The 20,681-nt window shown below is 45.5% G+C and overlaps 1 protein-coding gene and 2 pseudogenes across 3 annotated transcripts; all 3 read right to left on the bottom strand.

Annotated features, from left to right (window-relative positions):
* Positions 1-615: 615 nt before the first annotated feature.
* LOC103638508 (cold acclimation protein pseudogene) lies at positions 616-3,562 on the bottom strand (annotated as a pseudogene). The gene is made up of 5 exons (NR_161395.1): positions 3,164-3,562; positions 2,053-2,148; positions 1,841-1,905; positions 1,452-1,521; positions 616-849 (listed from the first exon to the last, which is right to left on the bottom strand). The product of NR_161395.1 is annotated as a cold acclimation protein pseudogene (transcript).
* Positions 3,563-4,554: 992 nt separating this feature from the next.
* On the bottom strand, positions 4,555-7,057 carry LOC103638509 (heat shock 70 kDa protein 14 pseudogene; annotated as a pseudogene). The gene is made up of 9 exons (XR_004549287.1): positions 6,867-7,057; positions 6,632-6,780; positions 6,270-6,352; positions 6,106-6,201; positions 5,693-5,950; positions 5,198-5,392; positions 5,005-5,120; positions 4,843-4,873; positions 4,555-4,740 (listed from the first exon to the last, which is right to left on the bottom strand). The product of XR_004549287.1 is annotated as a heat shock 70 kDa protein 14 pseudogene (transcript).
* A 10,341-nt stretch (positions 7,058-17,398) lies between these two features.
* On the bottom strand, positions 17,399-18,538 carry LOC100303855 (uncharacterized). Its single transcript, NM_001165472.2, has one exon. The coding sequence runs from the start codon at positions 18,390-18,392 to the stop codon at positions 17,967-17,969; it is 426 nt and encodes a 141-aa protein (NP_001158944.1). The 5' UTR covers positions 18,393-18,538; the 3' UTR covers positions 17,399-17,966.
* Between the last annotated feature and the right edge of the window lie 2,143 nt (positions 18,539-20,681).

The following is a 20,681-nucleotide window of genomic DNA, read 5'->3' as shown; positions in this document are numbered from 1 at the left end:
TGAATATGTCTGGGGTGTTGCCCTTTTCTGTGATACGGACGCGCATAAACACGGAGCTGAAACTTGTTTGCTTTTTGAAACATAGAAACAGGAGAAACCTCATTTTCGCAATATGGCATGGAGTCCAGAACTTCAGATGTGGGCATTTTGGCTTGCTATGGTGGACACAAAGGTTTTGAGGCAACGAAACGGTATACAAATAAAAGACCCTCCGATAGCAAGATTACATCATCTGGAGTTGTTTATGCAACTGAGGGTCATCGATTGCAAAGTGCCCTCGAGCCAAAAACATAGAATTGATTGTCAAGTCCACATGAATCTTGAAATGGACACAGGGGAATGAAACCGGAAGTCATTAATGGAATGAGAAAACCGGAGTGGATTGTAGAGGCTAAAATTTTCTTCTTATTCAAAATTAAATAAGAATGAGATTTTAGGCCCTCCAATTCCCTATCAATTCCCTACGGTGGTTTTGTGGCTTCCAAATTAGTCCATGCAAGAAACCAACAAGAGAATTAACACGCTGAGAGAACTCAATAACCACCGAAGAGCACTAACAGGGAAGGATATATCAGTGCATACGTTTTGGGAAAGAGAACTCGAATGCTGTATTACAAGGTTAAATTTATTTGTCCTTATATACGCACATAATGAGAAGCAAATTCATTCCAACTCATTGCAAATCAGAATAGCAACATCAAGGGCACAATCATGATGCAAATGATGGCCAAGGTCGCAACAATGGATCCTTGCTCGAAGGCTTTGCCTGGGCCGCCCACCCTAGTGAAGTGCTGGAAGGCGAGATACGCAGCTATGACCAGTGACATTACGACACCACCTTGAGTTCCCCTGTAACCACAATTTGGAAATCAGAGGATTCAGTATACATGAGCAAAAAAACAATGATTTTTCAGTTCATGAAAATAAGCATTTTTTCCGGGAAAAATCAACCAGTTTTCATAAGGGAACTTGAGAATATGAAAGTCAACATGATAATACTTCAAAGTATGCTACCACTACAAGTCTCGGGGTGTCCCCACCCCACCCCCCAAAAATTGTCTCAGTGGCATGTAGGTTAAAAGTCCTTATCGAAGAAAATGTGGGTTCAAGGTATGTTGTATGGCTTCTGATCAGGGTGTCAACTTAAAAAAAAGTGGATTGGTGCTATATCAATTATTGATCAGATATATAGACATAAGTGCTTCCTGCTATTCACAATAACACAATTCAGTACTACAATGAAAAAATGGTTACTACTTCGTTAACCAAAATGTTCTTGTATTTAGTCTGTTCGTTTGGCATTAATCCATACCGTCTTGTACTGCTTCTACAATGTTTGTCTCTATAGCAGCAGTAGTCTAAACAACCGGCTTTACGTTAGTTAATAAAAAGTTGTGTAAACAAAACTTCATCATGATATGCATCAGGGCCAATGTTAAAATCTTCCATACCTCAGATCCATGAATTGGTAAGGAGCAACACTCACAAGCAGCATTGTTGACAGTGGAAGCTCCAGTTCACCTACAATAATAAACAACTGGGTAGACCTAAACATAGATCGGTTCAGAACCGATGCTACAAAGAGGTGAACTGCCTTCAAGTTTGCTATCATACGATTACGATAGATACTTTATAATCTCCATTTTCCTTTTTTCTTGAATCATACAAATGAATGATTTCAAAGAAGTAATAAAATTTGTTCAGGTTGGGCACATAGTCTACTATGTTCCTTCGAAAAACATAGTATTCAGTTATCTCAAAAAACAAGTACACATTTGGTTATTAGCAGACAGAATGAATCTAAAAAGTACTCTTATATGAACCATGTTTGCTACTCTACCTGGAATGAAGAAGAATAGACGCACCAACAGAGAAAGAAAAGCAGTCCACTGACCATAGTCACCCCTAGATATGGTTGTTGGTAACATATTATAATTAGGAACAGTATAGTACTTTCACCAAAAATAAGAAGCATATATATTGTATTCTAGATAAAGGAAGATAAGAAACACATGCATCGAATAATTCTTTCCATAAGTAGAAGTATCTTACTTGATCCATGAGATTATGCAGCAAGGTGTCTGAAGAGCAAAAAATGGCACAAGGAAAGATTTGTGTATGGCAGTGCCTTTAGCAACTAATAGCACTCTGCAAAAGATAAAGAATAGTTAACATTGTTCAAATAAGAATCTGCAGAGTTATGCTGTTATTTGCAGTGAATATGTTCCATAATCCCAGGTGTTCCCTGGAAGTCCTAAAATGGTTAGGAAGAAGTTACATTTCGAAGTGTATGTGGCGATTCCCTTCTTTTCAAAAGACTGTCCAGTGTCATGCTAGGGAAAGGCAGCATGAATCGCATGACCAACTATATCTATATGATAGCTCATCAAAGATCTGAATCATGATTAATTCCACTTTTTACATGTTAGTTCATCCTCTTCACAGTATGAGCAGGTCTAATATTTGGAAGATCACAAGCATGAGGTAAATACACACATGCTAAGTGGTCACCCCAAGAGGACAAACAATACTTGGAAGACCAAATGAAATTATGTTTGAAGACATTGGACTCGTATCTTTCCATGTGGGAAATGAATACCATAAGGGCGTGCGGTTTCATCTCAATCCATGTGGATTGAAGAGGATTTGGTGGATTTAAATCTATAGCAAGTCAAAATCTCTACTATTTTTTCCAATCTCATCCAATCCATGTGGCGTGGCATAGGAATAATCGAACAAGGCCTAATTAGGTTGACATTTGTTTTTCACTGGTTTGAGCACTACGAGTTGGAAGTGCTAGCTACTGCCAGAGTGGTGACGGCATATGCCAATGTAGCACCTGAGATTCATCAGCAAAAAAATATAGCGCCTGATGTACTACCCTTGCAACATGAATAATGAGACCACATGTCACAACATTACACATCTGACAGGCGTATACAGCTACCAACATGCCAAACTCGACTAATAAGAAGGCAAATAGCTCAGGATCCTTAATAAGAAGGCAAAATAACAATAAATCATATTTTCTGAACGTGTAAGATAGCTCGTGCCCATCACAGTCACACGATGCCTAAAAAAAGAGAGAGAGCGGAGTGGACAGAAAGGGACTTTTGGTTTGGACGTTTTGGGTGTCAGGATAGGAGGCAGGTGAGGCACTCACGCGATGGTTCCGGCGGAGATCCACTGGATGGTGCGCACGCTGAGGTGCGCCGACGAGTGACACACGACGGCGCCCCCCTGCTCCGGCACGGCTGGGCCGCTCCCAGCGGCTTCGATGGCAGCGAGGCGCATCCCCTGCAGAAATGCGCGTCTGATCAATGGTCCCATGAAAGTTGCAGGTTTAGTTTCGCCGAGAACGCACAGCCGTCGCGCCCTCGGCCTCAGCCTCACCTGAGCGCGCCCGTCTCCGCCTGCACGGCGGCGCGCGCGACGGGGAGAGAGCCGTCGTTCCCCGTCGCTGCCACTCGCACCCTCAGCCGTGTCGGCGCGGCGTCGGTGACGGCAGGAGCAGGGATCGCGAGCCGCATAGAGATGGACATTCTCGATCTCGCGGCGCAGACGATGCGGTGGCGTGTCTAGCGTCTCGGAGAATTCTCTATCCATGGCTCAAAATTATTTGAGAATTCTCTATCCATGGCTCCATACCAAACTCGAGAGAAAAACTCCTATGCACTTCCAAAATAATCAGGATAGGTAGCATCAGATGACCAGATAACATCGAGTTCACAGAACAGAACAGATTGTAGTGCACAACAAGCAGATAAGAAGGCTAACTGGACAAACTTGGCTCAATTGTGAATGCACTGATTGAACTCGTTACAAAGAGAACTTACCTTCATCATTCTTCCTTATCTCACTTAGCCCATAAAACCTGCATTAAATAGGTTGCTTGACATTTAATATTTCAATGTTGTCAGGACTATATTGTATAGGACCTTGAAGGAGCTGACCATGTGCCAGACCTTGATCATAGCCATGTTGCCGAGTTGAAGATATTAGGACTATATTAAACATAGCTGCATATAACATCAGGTACACAATTTTGCTCTCATTTTTATAAAATAAATACGTACCAAAGGTCTCAAACAACAATACTCAATTTGAATGGCACACACTTCAGAGAATACGATATTATGATGACATCAAACTTATCAAATATCTATAAAAATAAATTTAATATTTATGAGGCATAATAAATATCAACAACTAAAACAGGAAATATTTTTTTTATAATATAGATGCTAGTTGGTTTGTTGTACGAGTTCTTCATTTCTATAATCATCAGGTATGTTTTGAGTTATCTTAACCTTTGAGATTGAAAATAACTAATTCTGAAACCTTATTTTCACTCTGAGCCTAATCATAGCATCTCTACATACGTGAATGGTAGGGAATGGCAGAACAGAGAATGGGCAGCCTACCCCTTACTAACTTAATAAGTAGTAGAGATTACTAACTTAATAAGTAGTAGAGATTTACCTCTTCTACAACACATGCTTGGCAATAAATCACAGGGCATGACGACCATAACAAGGAACAGTCTAGCGCTACTGAAACTGAAGATTACTAAATGGCACTCTGCCCTACCTTCTGTTTCTCAGATATGTCGATATGGCCAAACTTTTGGTCACTGGACAAAGCAGCTTCTCTGAAACTGTTGATGCAGTAGACCAGTTGATCTACAGAGGAACCCCTTTCTGTTGACTCCTTGTACCGTGCCTCAATTGGGTCACCAATCTGCAATTGAAGAAAACTTGTGTCATCTAAATTCACAAGCATGCAAGAAGTCTCCGCGGGCGTTGACCAAGCAATGCTGTAATTCAGTGCATATAGAAATACCTTCTTAAGATCTTCCAGTTTAGAAATATAGGGCATGTTTGGTTTGGTGCCTAACTTGCCACACTTTGCCTAACTTTTCTGCCTAAGGTTAGTTTTTCAATTCGAACGACTAACCTTAGGCAAAGTGTGGCATATTTAGCCACCAACCAAACAGCCCCATAGACTCCCTTTGTCTCATCCTCACCATCTTCATACAGCCAATCTTCAACCTCCCGAAGCTTTCCAATCAACCCTTCCTTCTCCTCAGGTGTCACAAAATCGTTGTATCTATCGTAGAGCTAAATACAATAAAAAAGAACATTAGATACTGTTTATATTCACAAGGAAAACCATCAAGGCATGCATCTCCACATACCTTGTTACGCATGTCATAGACATAAGCTTCCACAACATTTTTCTTCTCTTTGGTTTCTTCCATTACTCTGTCCTGAAGAGCCATCTCATACTCTTTCTCTACAGCCTTCTGCAGGTCAGCTACAGCCAAGGCACCATAGACCAATGCATGGACCGGAACAGAAGTTCTCTTAACTTTCCTTTCTGATGGCTCAACCTAAATAAAATATATATAAGAAGCAAATCAACAAATTACTAACTTCTCATCCAAAGCATTCATGAACCTAACAAGAGAGCAAGTATATAACTTGCATGAAACTAATCCGTAAATTTCTAACACATGATCACAACAAGAATGATAGCCCGCCTGCTATGCCATCTCAAGATACGACAAGCAGTCAGAATAAACAGAAAACCCCCATTATGGAAGGTCGCAACAATCTAAAAATCATCAAATCCATCAGCATGCTGCAAACAAAATATGATTTTTCCAAAATTTGTGAAGAATATATCACACCTTTGCATCAGTTTCCATTGGAACAGATTTTTCCTCGGGATTTTCTGCTCCATTTTCAGCTGCAGGAGCAGCCTCAGTAGTATCAGGCTCATGCACATTCACATCAGTTCCAGAGACAGGATCACTTGGTGCATCATCTGTGTCCATCTTTGTAGTATCCTTTGGAGCTTCATTAGCAGATGAGACTGGAACTGCCACATCCTCCTCGAGCATCTGCATGCAAAAATAGCAAAAAAACAGTGTTGGGAAACCAGTAACCTATATACAAAAAGGGGAAAATGCTTCATAATGTTTTAATGCAAAGAGGAAGTCATTTCACCTACACCTAGTCTAACTGCACGTGTATGTTTAAAATAAGGAAACCAAAAAAAGGAAAAGTGGCATGAACTCATCAATTAAAACAGGAGTAATACCATGCCATTCAAACCATTTGTTTCCGCTCCTCTAACAACACTATCTGAAATTTCTGTGACAGCAGCAAAGAGAGCGTTCGAACTTGCAGTTTTAACCTACAGAAGACCCAACATTATATTGACCCGTTGGAAGAAAACATTGATGGTATGTTTCGGAAGCTCACAGTTTTCCCGAGATCACCAAGGTACCGTTTTGTTCCAGAAAAACCACTCGACTTCATGTTCTTGCTTATAAATTTAAACATGCCTGCATAATCCAGAAATAAGTAAAACAAACAGTTCAAATCTATAACAGAGAAAAGAAGTCCCTATTTTTAGATGCAACCTGATAACCGATCATCCATAGCCATAATACTACAGTAGTTCAAATAACACAACATCAATGAACACACTAATAACTATTGTACAATTATCATAGTGAACATCTTCCAAACTACAAGACCAGAGCTCCAATGGAGTATTTTTCCTAACAGTCAATAACCATGGAGTATTCCTACAAATATTTGAACATATATTTATTGTTTACCTATGGTAAGGCCAGGGACATTGAGCGATCCATCAGAAGGGTCGAAGAAGACATCAAGAACAGATGAAGCAGAGTCATAAAAAATTGAGGCAAAAGATGGAGGAAGCAATTTGCTTCCCTTTGTTACATAAATTGCCCTTAATACATACCTATTGATTACTTGAATGTTATCATTAGTTTGGGATATCAAGATTCACCAGATGACAATGTAATAAATGGGAAAGATGTACCATACCATGAGTAGTGCTGAGCGCATTTTAGAAGTAGCTCACGAAATGTAACTAAAGCATGATTTAGGAGAACCCCATTGAGCTCCACAGCTGAGTTGCTAATTTCAGGCACCTGAAAATGAAGAGGTAAGAGATGAAACTGTGATGTGAAGTAAAAAAAGAGGTTGAATGATTGCCTAGCCTGGCAACTTACCATAGTTGAATCAACTGTGACAATCCCGTGGATGTTGAGACCACTACCCAGGCTACAGCGTAGGAGTATGACCTCAGGAGGTGGTGGCCCCGCAGCTGATTGTTGGTTCAAACTTATGAGGTCCGATGCAAGGATGCGGGGCGGATGGGATGGCTCGGGTCGGTAGTGGAAGAGGAGAAATCTATGCATACAACAGCAAGGAAGGCGGGGAGGCGGCCCAGTACTGCTCCTCCACGACGCGCTCTCGGCGGTCGCGCCAGTCGACCTCCACGGTGGAGCGGCGCTCGCAGACCGCCTCTGCCTTAGAGTTCACGCCCATCTTCTTTGGCATCTGGGTCCTGTCGTGAGGCGGCTGGTGGCGTGGCGCGGGGCTGATGTGACGGCCGAATGGGCCGAATGAACTGCAATCTGGACTCTGTTGTGCGTTTTAGGGGAATGGAGGGAGGCGAGAGCAAGAGCCGGCGGCGGCGCGAAGCCGAGGTGGAGGAGGGAGAGGATATCGCCGACGAGGACCGAGATGGTGGGGCGGCTCGTGAGGGGATGGGGGGTGGCGACGCGCGCGAAGCCAAGGTGGAGGAGGGAGAGGATCCGGACTCGTCGAGCGCGCGCGCGACGGAGCGGCCCGCGTCCGGGCCGGCGGCGTCGCAGCAGAGGCGCAGGAAGTCGCGCGTACGGCACGGCGCCGACGCCGGACTCCCGAATCCGCGCGTGCGCTGCCTCCATCTGCGTGGCTCGCAGCATCTTGCGCGCCTCCTCCACCGTGAGGCTCGCCGCGGACAGCGCCGCATCCGGCTCCCGCTTGGCCGGCGCCAGCGCCGGCGCGGGCGGCACGAGGCCGTCGAGGTTGATCCGCAGGAACGCGATGCCGACCCCGAGGTCCCGGATCCGGTCGGCCAGGGGCATGAAGCAGTCGGGCGGCACGGCGGGGCGGAATGCCGGCTGCTCCCGCAGGAACCGCCGGAGCCCGAACGTCGTCGGCGCTCAACCGCACGGCGGCAAGGAGGAGGCGAGGCGATGGCAGGACCTTGATGACCACGCGGAGGCCGAAGCGCGTGGGCCGGCGCCTCGGGAGGAACATGACCGAGGATCCCCCGCCGCCGGTGGAGGAGAGGGAGGGGGACAGAGCTCGCGGAGGTTGGCGAGGTAGTCGTAGTCATCGTCAGAGGCCGAGCTCCAAGATCTCGCGGCGGTTTTGCGGTGAGCCGCGGGGGTTACGGCCGGGGCAGACATCGATCTGGAGAGGGGATCACACGGGGGAGGGGAAGGGGCATCGGGGTGGAGAAAGAACCGGGAATGGGAATGAGAACGGTAGAAACAGGAATGGGAATGGCAGAACCAGGAATGAGGCAGCCTACCCCTTAGAGTCTTAATAAGTAGTATAGATTATTAGGCCACGCACGCCTCTTCTCTGGTAACAGAAATGGGCGAGTTTGTTTGTGGTGCTAGCTATATGCGATGGTACACCAAGATACGAAGTACCAAGTATAGAGAGACCTGGGGCTGTACTTCCATCCAATGAAGAACGAAAAAATATGTATTATCTGCCTAGCTAATCGATGTGAACGACCAACGAATTTTGTTTTAAGAAAAGTACATGAGCATTGCCCATTGATATGAAATTTCAACTAGGGGCACGTACAACTCCGAGACGGTAGTTCGGTTTTGAAAATACAAAACACAGTTAAGAGTCTGCATGCTATAACTCTGAACTTTTAGATCATAAATACAATTAAGAGACAATACATATGAAGTCGTGTAGAAACGGACTCTTTGCAAAGATCTTGTCTCTTGATTTTGTTTTTTTGAATTAGCTCTCTAAAGATTTCTCAAAAGAATCCGTAGTACATTCAGGTTGTATATGCCGTAACATAGCCATCCTAGAAACTCAACAAATTTATAAGGCGGTAGGCAACACCAATCACAGCCACAAGTTTTAAAGGAACAAGACATATATAGAGGTAGGTCAAGCATGAAGGATCGGAACTCGAACATGGCACGTTTGGGGAGCAACGACGACAGGGGCGAAACCGAGAGACCATAAGTTAGATTTGTTTGAGATAGCTTTATCAACTTTGGATTTATCAAAAACATATATATATTTTATACTCCCTCCATCCCAACATATAATTCGTTTTATCTCTTTTTTCGCCCATATTCGAATGCATGATACTCCCTTCATTTCAATTTATAATTTGTTTGACTTTTTTACCCTTTCAAAAAAATTATAATTATTATAAATTTTTACGGTGGTATTGTCTAGTATATAATTTACTTTAATTTCGGCTCTGAATTTGTTAGTTTTTCGTGAAATTTTGAATAAGACTTGTCGGTCAAACTTGGTACAAAAAAGTTAAATGACTTATAAATTAGAACGGAGGGAGTCATTAATATAGACGTACATACAAATTACATTCATAGGTTAATTAATGAATGTATATTTAGCCTAAAATGAATTATATTTGGGGACAGAAAGAGTAAATAATGATCTAAACGGTAACGTCCATGAAAAGGCTATGCCATTACTTTAACTGTTCAAGGTGAGAATTTTGTCCCAGCAGTTCCTTTGTTGATCAAGGATGACCCACATAATGACGTACGGTGGGGATAGTGCTAGCAAGGACAGTGAGTGGGATGATAAGAAGTAAGAACCCAGACCTCACAGTTTAAGAAATTGAAAAATAATGAGAAGGATGGAGGATCTGAGCTTCTCGTGCAGAAACGGTGGGGTCCTACTATGATGCTTGTTGCTACTGAGCCTTTTGGGCCAAGTACAGCTATGGGGTTTAAGCCTATTCTTTTGGAAAATATATGTGAGCTCCCTAAAGGCTTGTTCGGTTGATAGTGGATTGGAGAGGATTGAAGAGGTTTAAATCCCCTTCTATTCAATTTTGAATAGAATCCCCTTCAATCCCTCTCAAACCACTAATAACCGAACATGGCCTAAGGCTGCAGCAATACTGATGCGGCCTTTCTAACCATGCTCAATCAAGAGAAGACTCTAAACTGCAAAAACATTTTTCTGACTAGGTTGAGAAGGACAAGTTAGAAGTTGGTGGAATTGTTTCTGCTAGCAATATGAGTGTGCATGGTGCCTTGGCTTTGTCTGGTGAGCTGCAATCACACGATACTGCTGTAGTTTTTAGGAACATACCAACAATAGATTAATATTTTGGAAAAAAATGCTCGTAACAGTGACAAGCAAACACCAGCCATATATATTGTGTTCATATCCTACCAACATCTTTTATAAAATGCATAACTTATTTAATAGAGGTCTTTATGATGCTCTACATCTCATTGTCCTATCATCTATACCCCTGTATAGTCTATCAGTTTCAACTTTACAAACTCACCCAACCAAGACACCTCCACACCTATAACCTTTCCTAAATCCACCAAATGAATTGAACTCACACATAACACATTCTCAAAACCAACAGTTCATATCGATGAATAAGTTCCTCTCTTATGTTGAATAATTAGACAAATTCCAAATTAAATTCCGAATATAAATCATGACCAAATCAGAAGAACTGAAATAAAAGCCAAATCAGATGATGCGTACTGATTAGACTTACTGATTGTTGGCGCGCGCCAGGATCAGCTGGGTCGACGATGTCAGAAGATCACGAGCAGTCGCGTGAAGACGCTTCCCAAAAACCTTATTCGCCCTCTCCCGGTGCAGGATCTAGAAGACGAAGGGTTCCGGAGACCTGCTCTCCTGATCGCAGATGCACCTCTGCGGTCGGGACGAAGGGAACTAAAAGGCGGCTCAACTATGAAGAGAGGCGAAAGCGAACTGGGATCTGGGGATAATATGGAGGCTGGCTGCCGGGCTCCTTTTATAGGGCCGAGTCCGCGACCCCGTGCTTATCCGCCCACGAAAATCTCGCAATCAGTTGAGATTTTATAGCGATCGGTTAGGATAAGCGTAACAGCCAAGAAACCAAAAAATCAAACGGCAAAAGGTAGCCGCGCCCCCGCAAGGCGAGGGGCCGGATTTCGGCGGACCATTCACGCGCATGTCGTGCGCCCGCGCCCTTCGCCCCGCCCCGGCCAGGCCAGGCCAGGCCAGGCCAGGCGAGGCCAGGCGAGCGAGCGCTCGCGCGCGTGTGGTTCTCCACACTCTCTCCTCTCATCCATGACTTGGTGAGTGAGTGTGGCTTCCATATTTAAGCTAGCTCTACTCCACTAGAGCTAGCAATATGGTGCTATTGGTTCCACCTATCCCTTTGCCATCCTCTTATATGGGCTTTTGAGATTTTCCTGGGATTTATTAGAAATTCTTAATTGGGCCAAGCCCATAAATCCTAACAATCCCCCACCAGATCTCAAATGCCCATCTGCAGTTTTCGCCACTGTTCACTACTGTTTAATATACTAGTTTTTCAGCAGAGATTGTTAAGTTGAACTTCCGCCTAGAACTCCAAGCTACGCCAACCCACAACTTGGACAATGGACTATGCCTTGAATTGCAAGTTTTGCGTGGATGGGTTTCACTTGAAGTCATGACCAGTACTTGGCTACCAGTAATCCCCTTCTCGGGTGGAGCATATACGTCGTACTCCAAGGTCTCTTCATAAGTTTACTAGAGATCACCCAAATCTCATAGACTGCGACGTTAGACAGTCTAACTCATATAGGTGTGTTCTTTCAAAGAATGTTCTGCAGGACAACATCTTCGCTAATACAAGCCAACAGAACACATTAAGGCACAAAGCCAACCTGCCTTACAGCATTTGAGAGTATTGCATCTTTACTTAGAGAGGGTCAAAGGTTACTCTCCTCAGTTCACCAATGGCTTGTTCTTCCCAGGACCTAATTCACGGGATCTCCGATCACATAGACTGGGTTTCCACCATGGCAACTTTATTCGGGTCTCATACCCATCTCTCTCGATGCGATTTCTATCACATTACGTGGTAGTCCCTTGGTAAAAGGATCTGCCAGATTTTTATCTGTTGAAATATAAGTCACACTTATAACTCTGGAGTTTCTCAACTTTCTGACAGACTTCAATCGTCTTTTGACATGTCTTGATGACTTTCCATTATCCTTAGAATTCGTCACTTTAGCAATCACTGTCTGATTGTCACAGTTCATAAGGATAGCTGGTATTGGTTTCTCAACCACCGGCAAGTCCATCAAGAGTTCACGCAACCATTCTGCCTCAACGGTTGCTGTGTCAAGTGCAGCTAGCTCGGCTTCCATGGTTGACCTCGTCAAAATGGTCTGCTTGCATGACCTCCATGATACCGCACCTCCACCAATAGTAAAGACATAACCACTGGTGGCATAAAGCTCGTCTGCATCAGATATCCAGTTCGAATCACTATATCCTTCAAGTACTGCATGCTGACCAGAATAGTGAATTCCATAACTCATTGTACCTTGCAGGTAGCGCATAACCCGCTCAAGTGCATGCCAATGATCAGTCCCGGAGTTTGACATGAACCTACTCAATTTGCTCACAGCAAACGAGATATCGGGCCTTGTTGCACCAGCAAGATACATGAGTGAACCGACAATCTGAGAGTATCTCAATTGGTCTAAACCAATTCTCTTGTTCTTTCGCAATGTCACACTGGGATCATAAGGTGTTGGAGAAGGTTTGCACTTAGAGAAGCCAAATCGCTTCAAAACCTTTTCAACATAGTGAGATTGCGAGAGAGTAATCCCACCATCTGCCTTAATCAGCTTGATGTTTAGAATCACATCAGCTTCTCCCAGATCTTTCATATCAAAACTCTTTGATAGAAAAGACTTGACTTCATTGATCACATCAATGTTTGTGCCAAATATCAATATATCATCAACATATAAGCACAATATAACTCCTTCGCCCCCACCACAGCGATAATATACACACCTGTCTGCCTCATTAATGGCAAAGCCTGCAGACGTTAGAGTCGTGTCAAACTTCTCATGCCACTGCTTTGGTGCTTGCTTCAGACCATACAAAGATTTCAATAACTTGCACACCTTGCTTTCTTGACCCTTTACTACAAATCCATCAGGCTGTTCCATATAGATTTCCTCGTCCAGCTCTCCATTAAGAAAAGCTGTCTTTACATCCATCTGATGAACAAGGAGACCATACGAGGCAGCCAAAGAAAGTAGTACTCGAATAGTGGTCATTCTAGCAACAGGTGAGTAAGTATCAAAGAAGTCTTCTCCTTCTTTCTGAGTATAGCCTTTAGCCACAAGCCTAGCCTTGTACTTTTCAATTGTACCATCAGGCTTGAGCTTCTTTTTAAACACCCACTTACAACCCACAGGTTTGCATCCATAGGGTCGATCATTGACTTCCCACGTACCATTTGAAAGAATGGAGTCCATCTCATTATGAACTGCTTCTTTCCAATCATCTGCATCTGGAGATGCAAATGCTTCTGCAATGGTAGTAGGAGTATCGTCCACAAGGTACACAATGAAATCATTACCACAGGATTTTTCAACCCTTTGTCTCTTGCTCCTTTTAGGAGCATCATTGTCATCCTCCTCTAGGACAATTTCATGTGGCTGTTCAAAACTCTCAATAGGTGTATTATGTTCAGGAATTATCTCAGAAGAGTATCTAGAATTGCTATGAATGTCTTTCATTGGAAATATATGCTCAAAGAAAGTAGCATCACGAGATTCCATAATAGTATCAACATACACATCAGGAACTTCAGATTTAACTACTAAAAATCTATATGCTATGCTACACGAAGCATATCCAAGAAAGACACAATCCACTGTCCTTGGACCAAGCTTGCGCTTTTTATTAATTGGTACATTGACTTTCGCCATGCACCCCCAAGTGCGCAAGTATGAAAGTGATGGTTTTCTCCCAACCCACTTCTCATAAGGGGTTTTCTCTTCTTTGCCCATAGGAATTCTATTCAGAACATGACATGAAGTCAGGACTGCCTCCCCCCACCATGCCTTAGATAAACCACAAGTGTCTAACATGGCATTCACCAGGTCAGTCAACGTACGGTTTTTTCTTTCAGCAATCCCGTTTGACTCGGGTGAATAGGGAGGAGTCCTCTCATGAATAATGCCATGTTCTGCACAGAAATCATCAAAGACTTTGGGAAAGAACTCGCCACCACGATCTGATCTAAGACGTTTGATCTTTCTCTCTAGTTGGTTTTCAACCTCAGCCTTATAGATTTTAAAGTAGTCTAAAGCCTCATCTTTAGTTTTTAGCAAGTATACATAGCAAAATCTAGACGCATCATCAATCAATGTCATGAAGTATCTCTTACCACCTTTTGTCAACACACCATTCATCTCACAAAGATCAGAATGTATGAGTTCTAGCGGTGCCAGGTGTCTCTCCTCAGCAGCCTTATGAGGCTTTCGAGGTTGCTTCGATTGCACAAAACTATGGCACTTAGAACCTTTGACTATGGTGATATTCGGAATTAAACTCATGGTTGCAAGCCGAGACATAGAGCCAAAATTAATATGACACAAACGAGAATGCCAAATACTCGCAAGATCATCAACATTAGCACAAATATGGTTCACAGACTTATTATTGAAATCTAACAAAGAAAAGCGGAACAAGCCTCCGCAATCATAGCCTTTACCAATAAATTGTCCAGACTTGGACACAACTAATTTATTGGACTCCAAAACTACCTTGAACCCATCTCTACATAGAAGGGTTCCGCTAACGAGATTCTTGTGTATAGAAGGGACATGATGCACGTTCTTCAGCTGCACGATCTTTCCCGAAGTAAACTTCAGATCCACCGTGCCAGTGCCATGAACAGAAGCATGTGACCCATTCCCCATTAGCACGGAAGAATCCCGGGCGCCCTGATAAGAAGAGAACAAGTTGATGTCAGAACACACATGAACATTAGCACCAGTATCAAGCCACCAGCTAGGTGATTGAAATACTGAGAAGATGAAAGGTAAATTATCATACCCTTTGTCTTCCTCATTGCTAGCGACCACTGTGTTGACATTGCCCTTTTTGCCACGGCGATCCGCTCGATCGGGACAATCCTTGGCAAAATGACCCGCCTCGCCACATGCGAAACATGTCAATTCAGCCTTGTTCTTCTTCTTCTTGAAGTTGGTAGTTTTGTTGGGCTTGTTAGATTTTGGCTTTCCTTTCCCCTTGTTGTGGTTCCTTTGAACCATGTTGGCGCTGGAGTTGCCCTCGCCTCCTTTAGATCCCGTGTCCTTAGCCCGAGCTTTCTCCTCAACATCTAGAGACGCTATCAGATTTTCAACTGATATCTCCTGTCTCTTATGTTTCAGAGCTGTGGCGAAGTTCCTCCATGTAGAAGGCAACTTTGCAATAATGCACCCAGCCACAAATCGGTCAGGAAGGACTATCTTAAGGTGGTCGAGTTCCTTGGCTATACACTGTATTTCATGAGCTTGCTCTACAATAGAGCGATTATCAACCATCTTATAATCATGAAAGCTCTCCATGATATACAGGTCACTGCCAGCATCTGATGCACCATACTTAGTAGTAAGTGCATCCCACAACTCTTTCCCGTCTGTGTACTGCATATTCGCATCAACCAGACGGTCAACAAGGGCGCTAAGAACGGCTCCCGTGAACATAGTATTGGCATGGTCGTACTCTTTCTCCTGTTCAGGAGTCAGTGGACCCTCAGGTCTGCCTTTACTAACATGGAAGACATTCATAGCAGTAAGCCAGAGCGTGGCCTTGACTTGCCATCTCTTAAAGTGCATACCATTAAACTTTTCTGGCTTCAGCGCGTCGGCAAAAGCAGCCATAGAAAAACTAGGAAATTGTCTACAATAAGGTTTTTGGATTGTTGAATAATTAGACAAATTCCAAATTAAATTCTGAATATAAATCATGACCAAATCAGAAGAACTGAAATAAAAGCCAAATCAGATGATGCGTACTGATTAGACTTACTGATTGTTGGCGCGCGCCAGGATCAGCTGGGTCGATGATGTCAGAAGATCACGAGCAGTCGCGTGAAGACGCTTCCCAAAAACCTTATTCGCCCTCTCCCGGTGCAGGATCTAGAAGACGAAGGGTTCCGGAGACCTGCTCTCCTGATCGCAGATGCACCTCTGCGGTCGGGACGAAGGGAACTAAAAGGCGGCTCAGCTATGAAGAGAGGCGAAAGCGAACTGGGATCTGGGGATAATATGGAGGCTGGCTGCCGGGCTCCTTTTATAGGGCCGAGTCCGCGACCCCGTGCTTATCCGCCCACGAAAATCTCGCAATCAGGTAGCCGCGCCCCCGCAAGGCGAGGGTCCGGATTTCGGCGGACCATTCACGCGCATGTCAAACGTTATTTGGATGAATACCTCACATAAATCCTAACATATTACTCATTCAAATTCAATAACTGTTATTTGGATGAATACCTCACATATATACACACGCACACGTTCAAAGCTGAAAAGGGATTGATATAGAAATATGTTGCCCTTTTGCACCACAGTTTCACAGAAAAAATAAACACATCCATGTCAAACGTTGGAACAGGAGCCCCTGAATTGTGGGCAGCAAAATCCAGGGGAGCACTAAAAATTTGGACTCGACATGCGGAGGGGGTCAGCCAAATTCTTCCTGGATCTTGTAAGAAAACCGCTTTCCCTCACGTGCTCGGTCCAGGTCTCCAGGATAAAGGATTGCGGTATGGTGTGCGTAGGAGAAGGAGCGTACGTTACTGCACTGCCGACCGACCGCTGCTGGCGGCGGCTATGGCGACGGCCGAGTCTACACGTACCGGGCGGGACCGGGACCGGGACGCCGGCGACGGTGACGTTCGTGGTCGTTTTGCTTGGTTGTTGGGCTCGCCATGGGAAGGCAACGACGCCGTGGATTAGTCAGAGGCAGAGGTTAGTGAGACTGGGGCCAGGAGAGGGAGGGAAGAAGCGTCGTTGTCGCGGTTGAAAAAGCGCAGCCAGTGAGACGAAGACGAGACCACCGTAACATCACATCCTCCCAACCGTTCCGTCCCGCTTTCCCGGACGTTAACCATGGTCTATCACCAATCCTTTTGCAGGGACACAGTAGACAGTAACCAATTACGCCTGTACTGTATGCAAAAATTTGACCTGCCTAACTATATCCTCGTCCTCGGGATACGTGTTGGTAAACTCGATGGAATTAAAAACTCAGGTAACGGAGACCGACCTATATATGCTACGAACTGCATGCAAATCTCTCGTTTCTTCCACAACCACAGCACGGGGGTCAGGTCACAGGCCAGGCGACAAAAATTTTTTGTTGGTTACTACGTCTTTGTGTGGAGCAGATAGCAGAGGGGGATAATTGCCAAGAAAATTTGCTACTACGTCACAGCAATGGCCACAACTTGATCGTCACAACAGCAGATTCGAGCACACCAAATTCATATTCATCTTCATTAGAACGTTACTCACGGTTCCAAACCGAAGTGAAAGCACTGTCCCAAGTCTTGACATCTAGCGAGCAGGGTGCTCCTCCTACTTAGGAAGAATCAATCAGATTCAGGACCTAGTCAGAGGAGATTATTACAGACACAGAGGGCTTCAGATGCCATCTCATTCGCACCGCTATTTACGAAAGATTATGATCTAAGTAACAGCGCAAAAAGGCAAAAAGTGAAAGAAGATGCTAATTGGCTGAGCTGCACTGCACAAGAGACCTAATTAACATCTCGATGATCTACAGAGTAACATAGCCCATCTGATGGATCATCGTCCCTCCCTCCAGGCTCCAGCCTAGTAGCAGAGTTGTAACAAGGCCAGTCCCTTGTTAAAAAAACACAACAAGAATTTAAGCCTCTCCCTGACTCCGATCCATCGACGGCCTCCATCTCCACCGATCCAGACCAAACATCAAGAAAGCAAGCGACAAACCTACAGGCATGGACAAGATCTGAATTCAAGGAGCCGGTCCAGCGAGGACATGCTCAGGCCGGTATCAGCTTTGGGTCTCCGAGCTCTCGAGGATGCTCTCGAGGCGCGGCCGCCAGCCGGCCTTGTTGTCGCCAGCGAAGGAGCCACCGCCGCCGCCAGCTCCCTTAGCAGCCTGCATGTGCTGGAGCACGTCCTCGAGGCGCTGCTCGCCGCTCTTGAGCTGCGCCATGAGCCACTCCAGCTCGCCGCGCGTCAGCACGATCTTCACCTTGAGGCCCTCTGCGGGCGCCGTCACCCCCGGAGCCACGGCCACCACCTCCTGCACCAGCTGCTCGGAGACGGAGTGCATACCCACCACCTCGTAGCCGTCCTCCTCCTCCTCCCGAAGCAGCTGGCTTATCCTTCTTATCTCCGAGAGGCTCTCTTCCTCCTCCGGCAAAAGCATGCCCCGGTGACTCCGCTTGGAGGCCGTGTTGAGGCAGTTGCCCATGGCTTGGCTAACGGACGGAAAGGCAAACGACGACAACCACAGAAGAGGTGCGAGGGGCCTTCCTTTGGTTGGTGTGTAGTGACTAGTGAGCAGTAGTAAGGAAGGTGAGTGAGCAGAGAGCAGGGGTGGCTGGTTTGTTTGCCTAAGAGATGGGAGGCGCGGCCGCACGGGGCGTTTTATAACGCCGAGATCTGGTGGCTGGTGGTGGCGCGCGCGCCTGTAGCCGCCGTGCGTGGTGGCATGGGGTCCGCGTCAAAAGGGCAATGCAGCGGCGAAAAGGGCCGGGGGATAGCATGCATCGACAGCGTGGTGGTGCGTGCACATGGAGGGGTCGCCTGAGGCACCGGCACGAGGCTTTTCCTAATCATACCGGCCCATCTGCTGCTGGCTGGTCCCGCTCCGGGTCCAGGCCGGTCGGTCGTTTGGCAATGCAAAGGCGAGTGGTCGAGGGAGCTTTGTTTCCTTTGGTTAGCGTCTAGGTCACTAACGCGCACATACCACAACTCCGTCGCGCCCCGGGCTCTGATTATAGGTTGGCACGCAGTGCCGGCAATTCCAGGCACAACTGCCTGCCGGACGCATGCTGCGCGCGCTGTGCGCTCAGTATGTGGTCCCCTACAATACACCGAAAAAGGAGACTATAGCAGATAACCTCGCAATTTGCCGGGCACTAGAGTAAAACGCTACAAATCCGATAGCTCCCTTATGTCCGACGGCTGCTTATAAGAACGTCGGACATAAGCTTATGTCCGACGGCCTCTGGCAGCCGTCGGACATAATTTATAATATCCAAGGGCTAGCAGGCGGACCGTCGGACATAAGCTTATAACCGACGATCTCCTAGGGGGCCGTCGGAAATAACAGATTTTAACCGACCCCCGCGCCCGCGTCGGTTCATTTCTCTCTCTCTCCCGTCGCTCGTGCGTAGCCGCCGCCGTCGCCGAGCAGCCGCCGCCGTCTCCCGGCACGCCGCCCAAGCTTCTCCCGGGGACCTCCAGCCCCGTCCCGACGCCCAGCCCGTGCCCGATCCTCTGTCCACGTCGAACGACAACTCCACCGCCGTCCAAGCAACACCGGAGCCACCCCGACGCCGCCCACGGCCGCCGGAGCCTCTGCCCCCTTCCCCGACGCCACTGGCGCTCGCCCCGACCCCGCCGGCGCTCGCTTCACCGGCTAATCATCCGGCAAAGTGAGCAATTTTATAATGTTTAGTATAATTTTGTATATGCATATATATTGTTTGGTAGTAGTAATGTTTAGTTTTGTTATGTCCGATGGCTTAATTTAATTATGCAATTAAATTAGCTTGTTTTAATTTATTTATTAGCGGTATATAATTTAAACTTTTAATTTCCGAGGGTAATTATTAAGCCCTCGGAAATAAGGTTGTTTTATTTGATTTAGGGTCCAGTGAAATGATTTTTTTGTAGTGCTATTGTATTAGTGTGGTTAATTAGTAATCATAACTAATTAAGTTAACGTCTCGTATCTAGTATGGAGGAGGATCGTCGATGGATGTATGAAGGTTGGAAGAAAAGAGGTGCTCTATCAAGTGAGTGGGTTGCCAAGACTCATGCTTTTCTCGACCGTGCTTTTGCTCGGTCAGAGACTGGAGCCGATGTTAGGTGCCCTTGTAGCAAGTGTCAGAACATTAATTTCCTTGACAGGAGGACTATGTCGATAGATATTTGCAAGAACGGTTATGTGCCAGGCTATGAGGTGTGGGTGCACCACGGTGAGGACCCACCTCGTATTGTATCGGAATTTCAGTCACATGAAGAGGGGGACTACGATAGGATGGAAGAGATGCTTGACGATGTACGCCATGAGATTCTAACCGTCGATTCGGAGAACCCCGGTCAACCCATCGATTATGAGGATCCAGCTACACCTGAGGTTCAGAAGTTCTTCAAGCTCCTTAAAGCTGCCGAAGAGCCGTTGCATGAGCACACGAAAGTGACTGTCCTTGTATTTGTGACTCGACTTATGGCTATTAAGTCTAAGTTTACATTCTCAAACAACTGCTACAAGGAGCTATCGAACTTGATCAGTGATGTACTTCCGGAGAATCATAAGATGCCAAAGGACATGTATCAGTCCAAAAAGTTGCTCTCTGGGCTCGGTATGGACTACGAAAAAATCGATGTTTGTGAAAATAATTGTATGCTTTTCTGGAAGGAGTCCGCGAGTGAGAAGAAGTGTACTGTATGTGGTGAGCGTAGATTCGTTGAGGTTGAAAATGACGATGGTTTGACCGTGACGACGAAGATTGCACGTAAGTAGCTTCGT

The sequence above is a fragment of the Zea mays genome, chromosome 9 (genome assembly GCF_902167145.1).
Source record: "Zea mays cultivar B73 chromosome 9, Zm-B73-REFERENCE-NAM-5.0, whole genome shotgun sequence".
Classification (NCBI taxonomy): Eukaryota; Viridiplantae; Streptophyta; class Magnoliopsida; order Poales; family Poaceae; genus Zea; species Zea mays.
The sequence above is the reverse complement of the archived record's forward strand: the minus strand, read 5'-3'. Positions and strand labels throughout refer to the sequence as shown.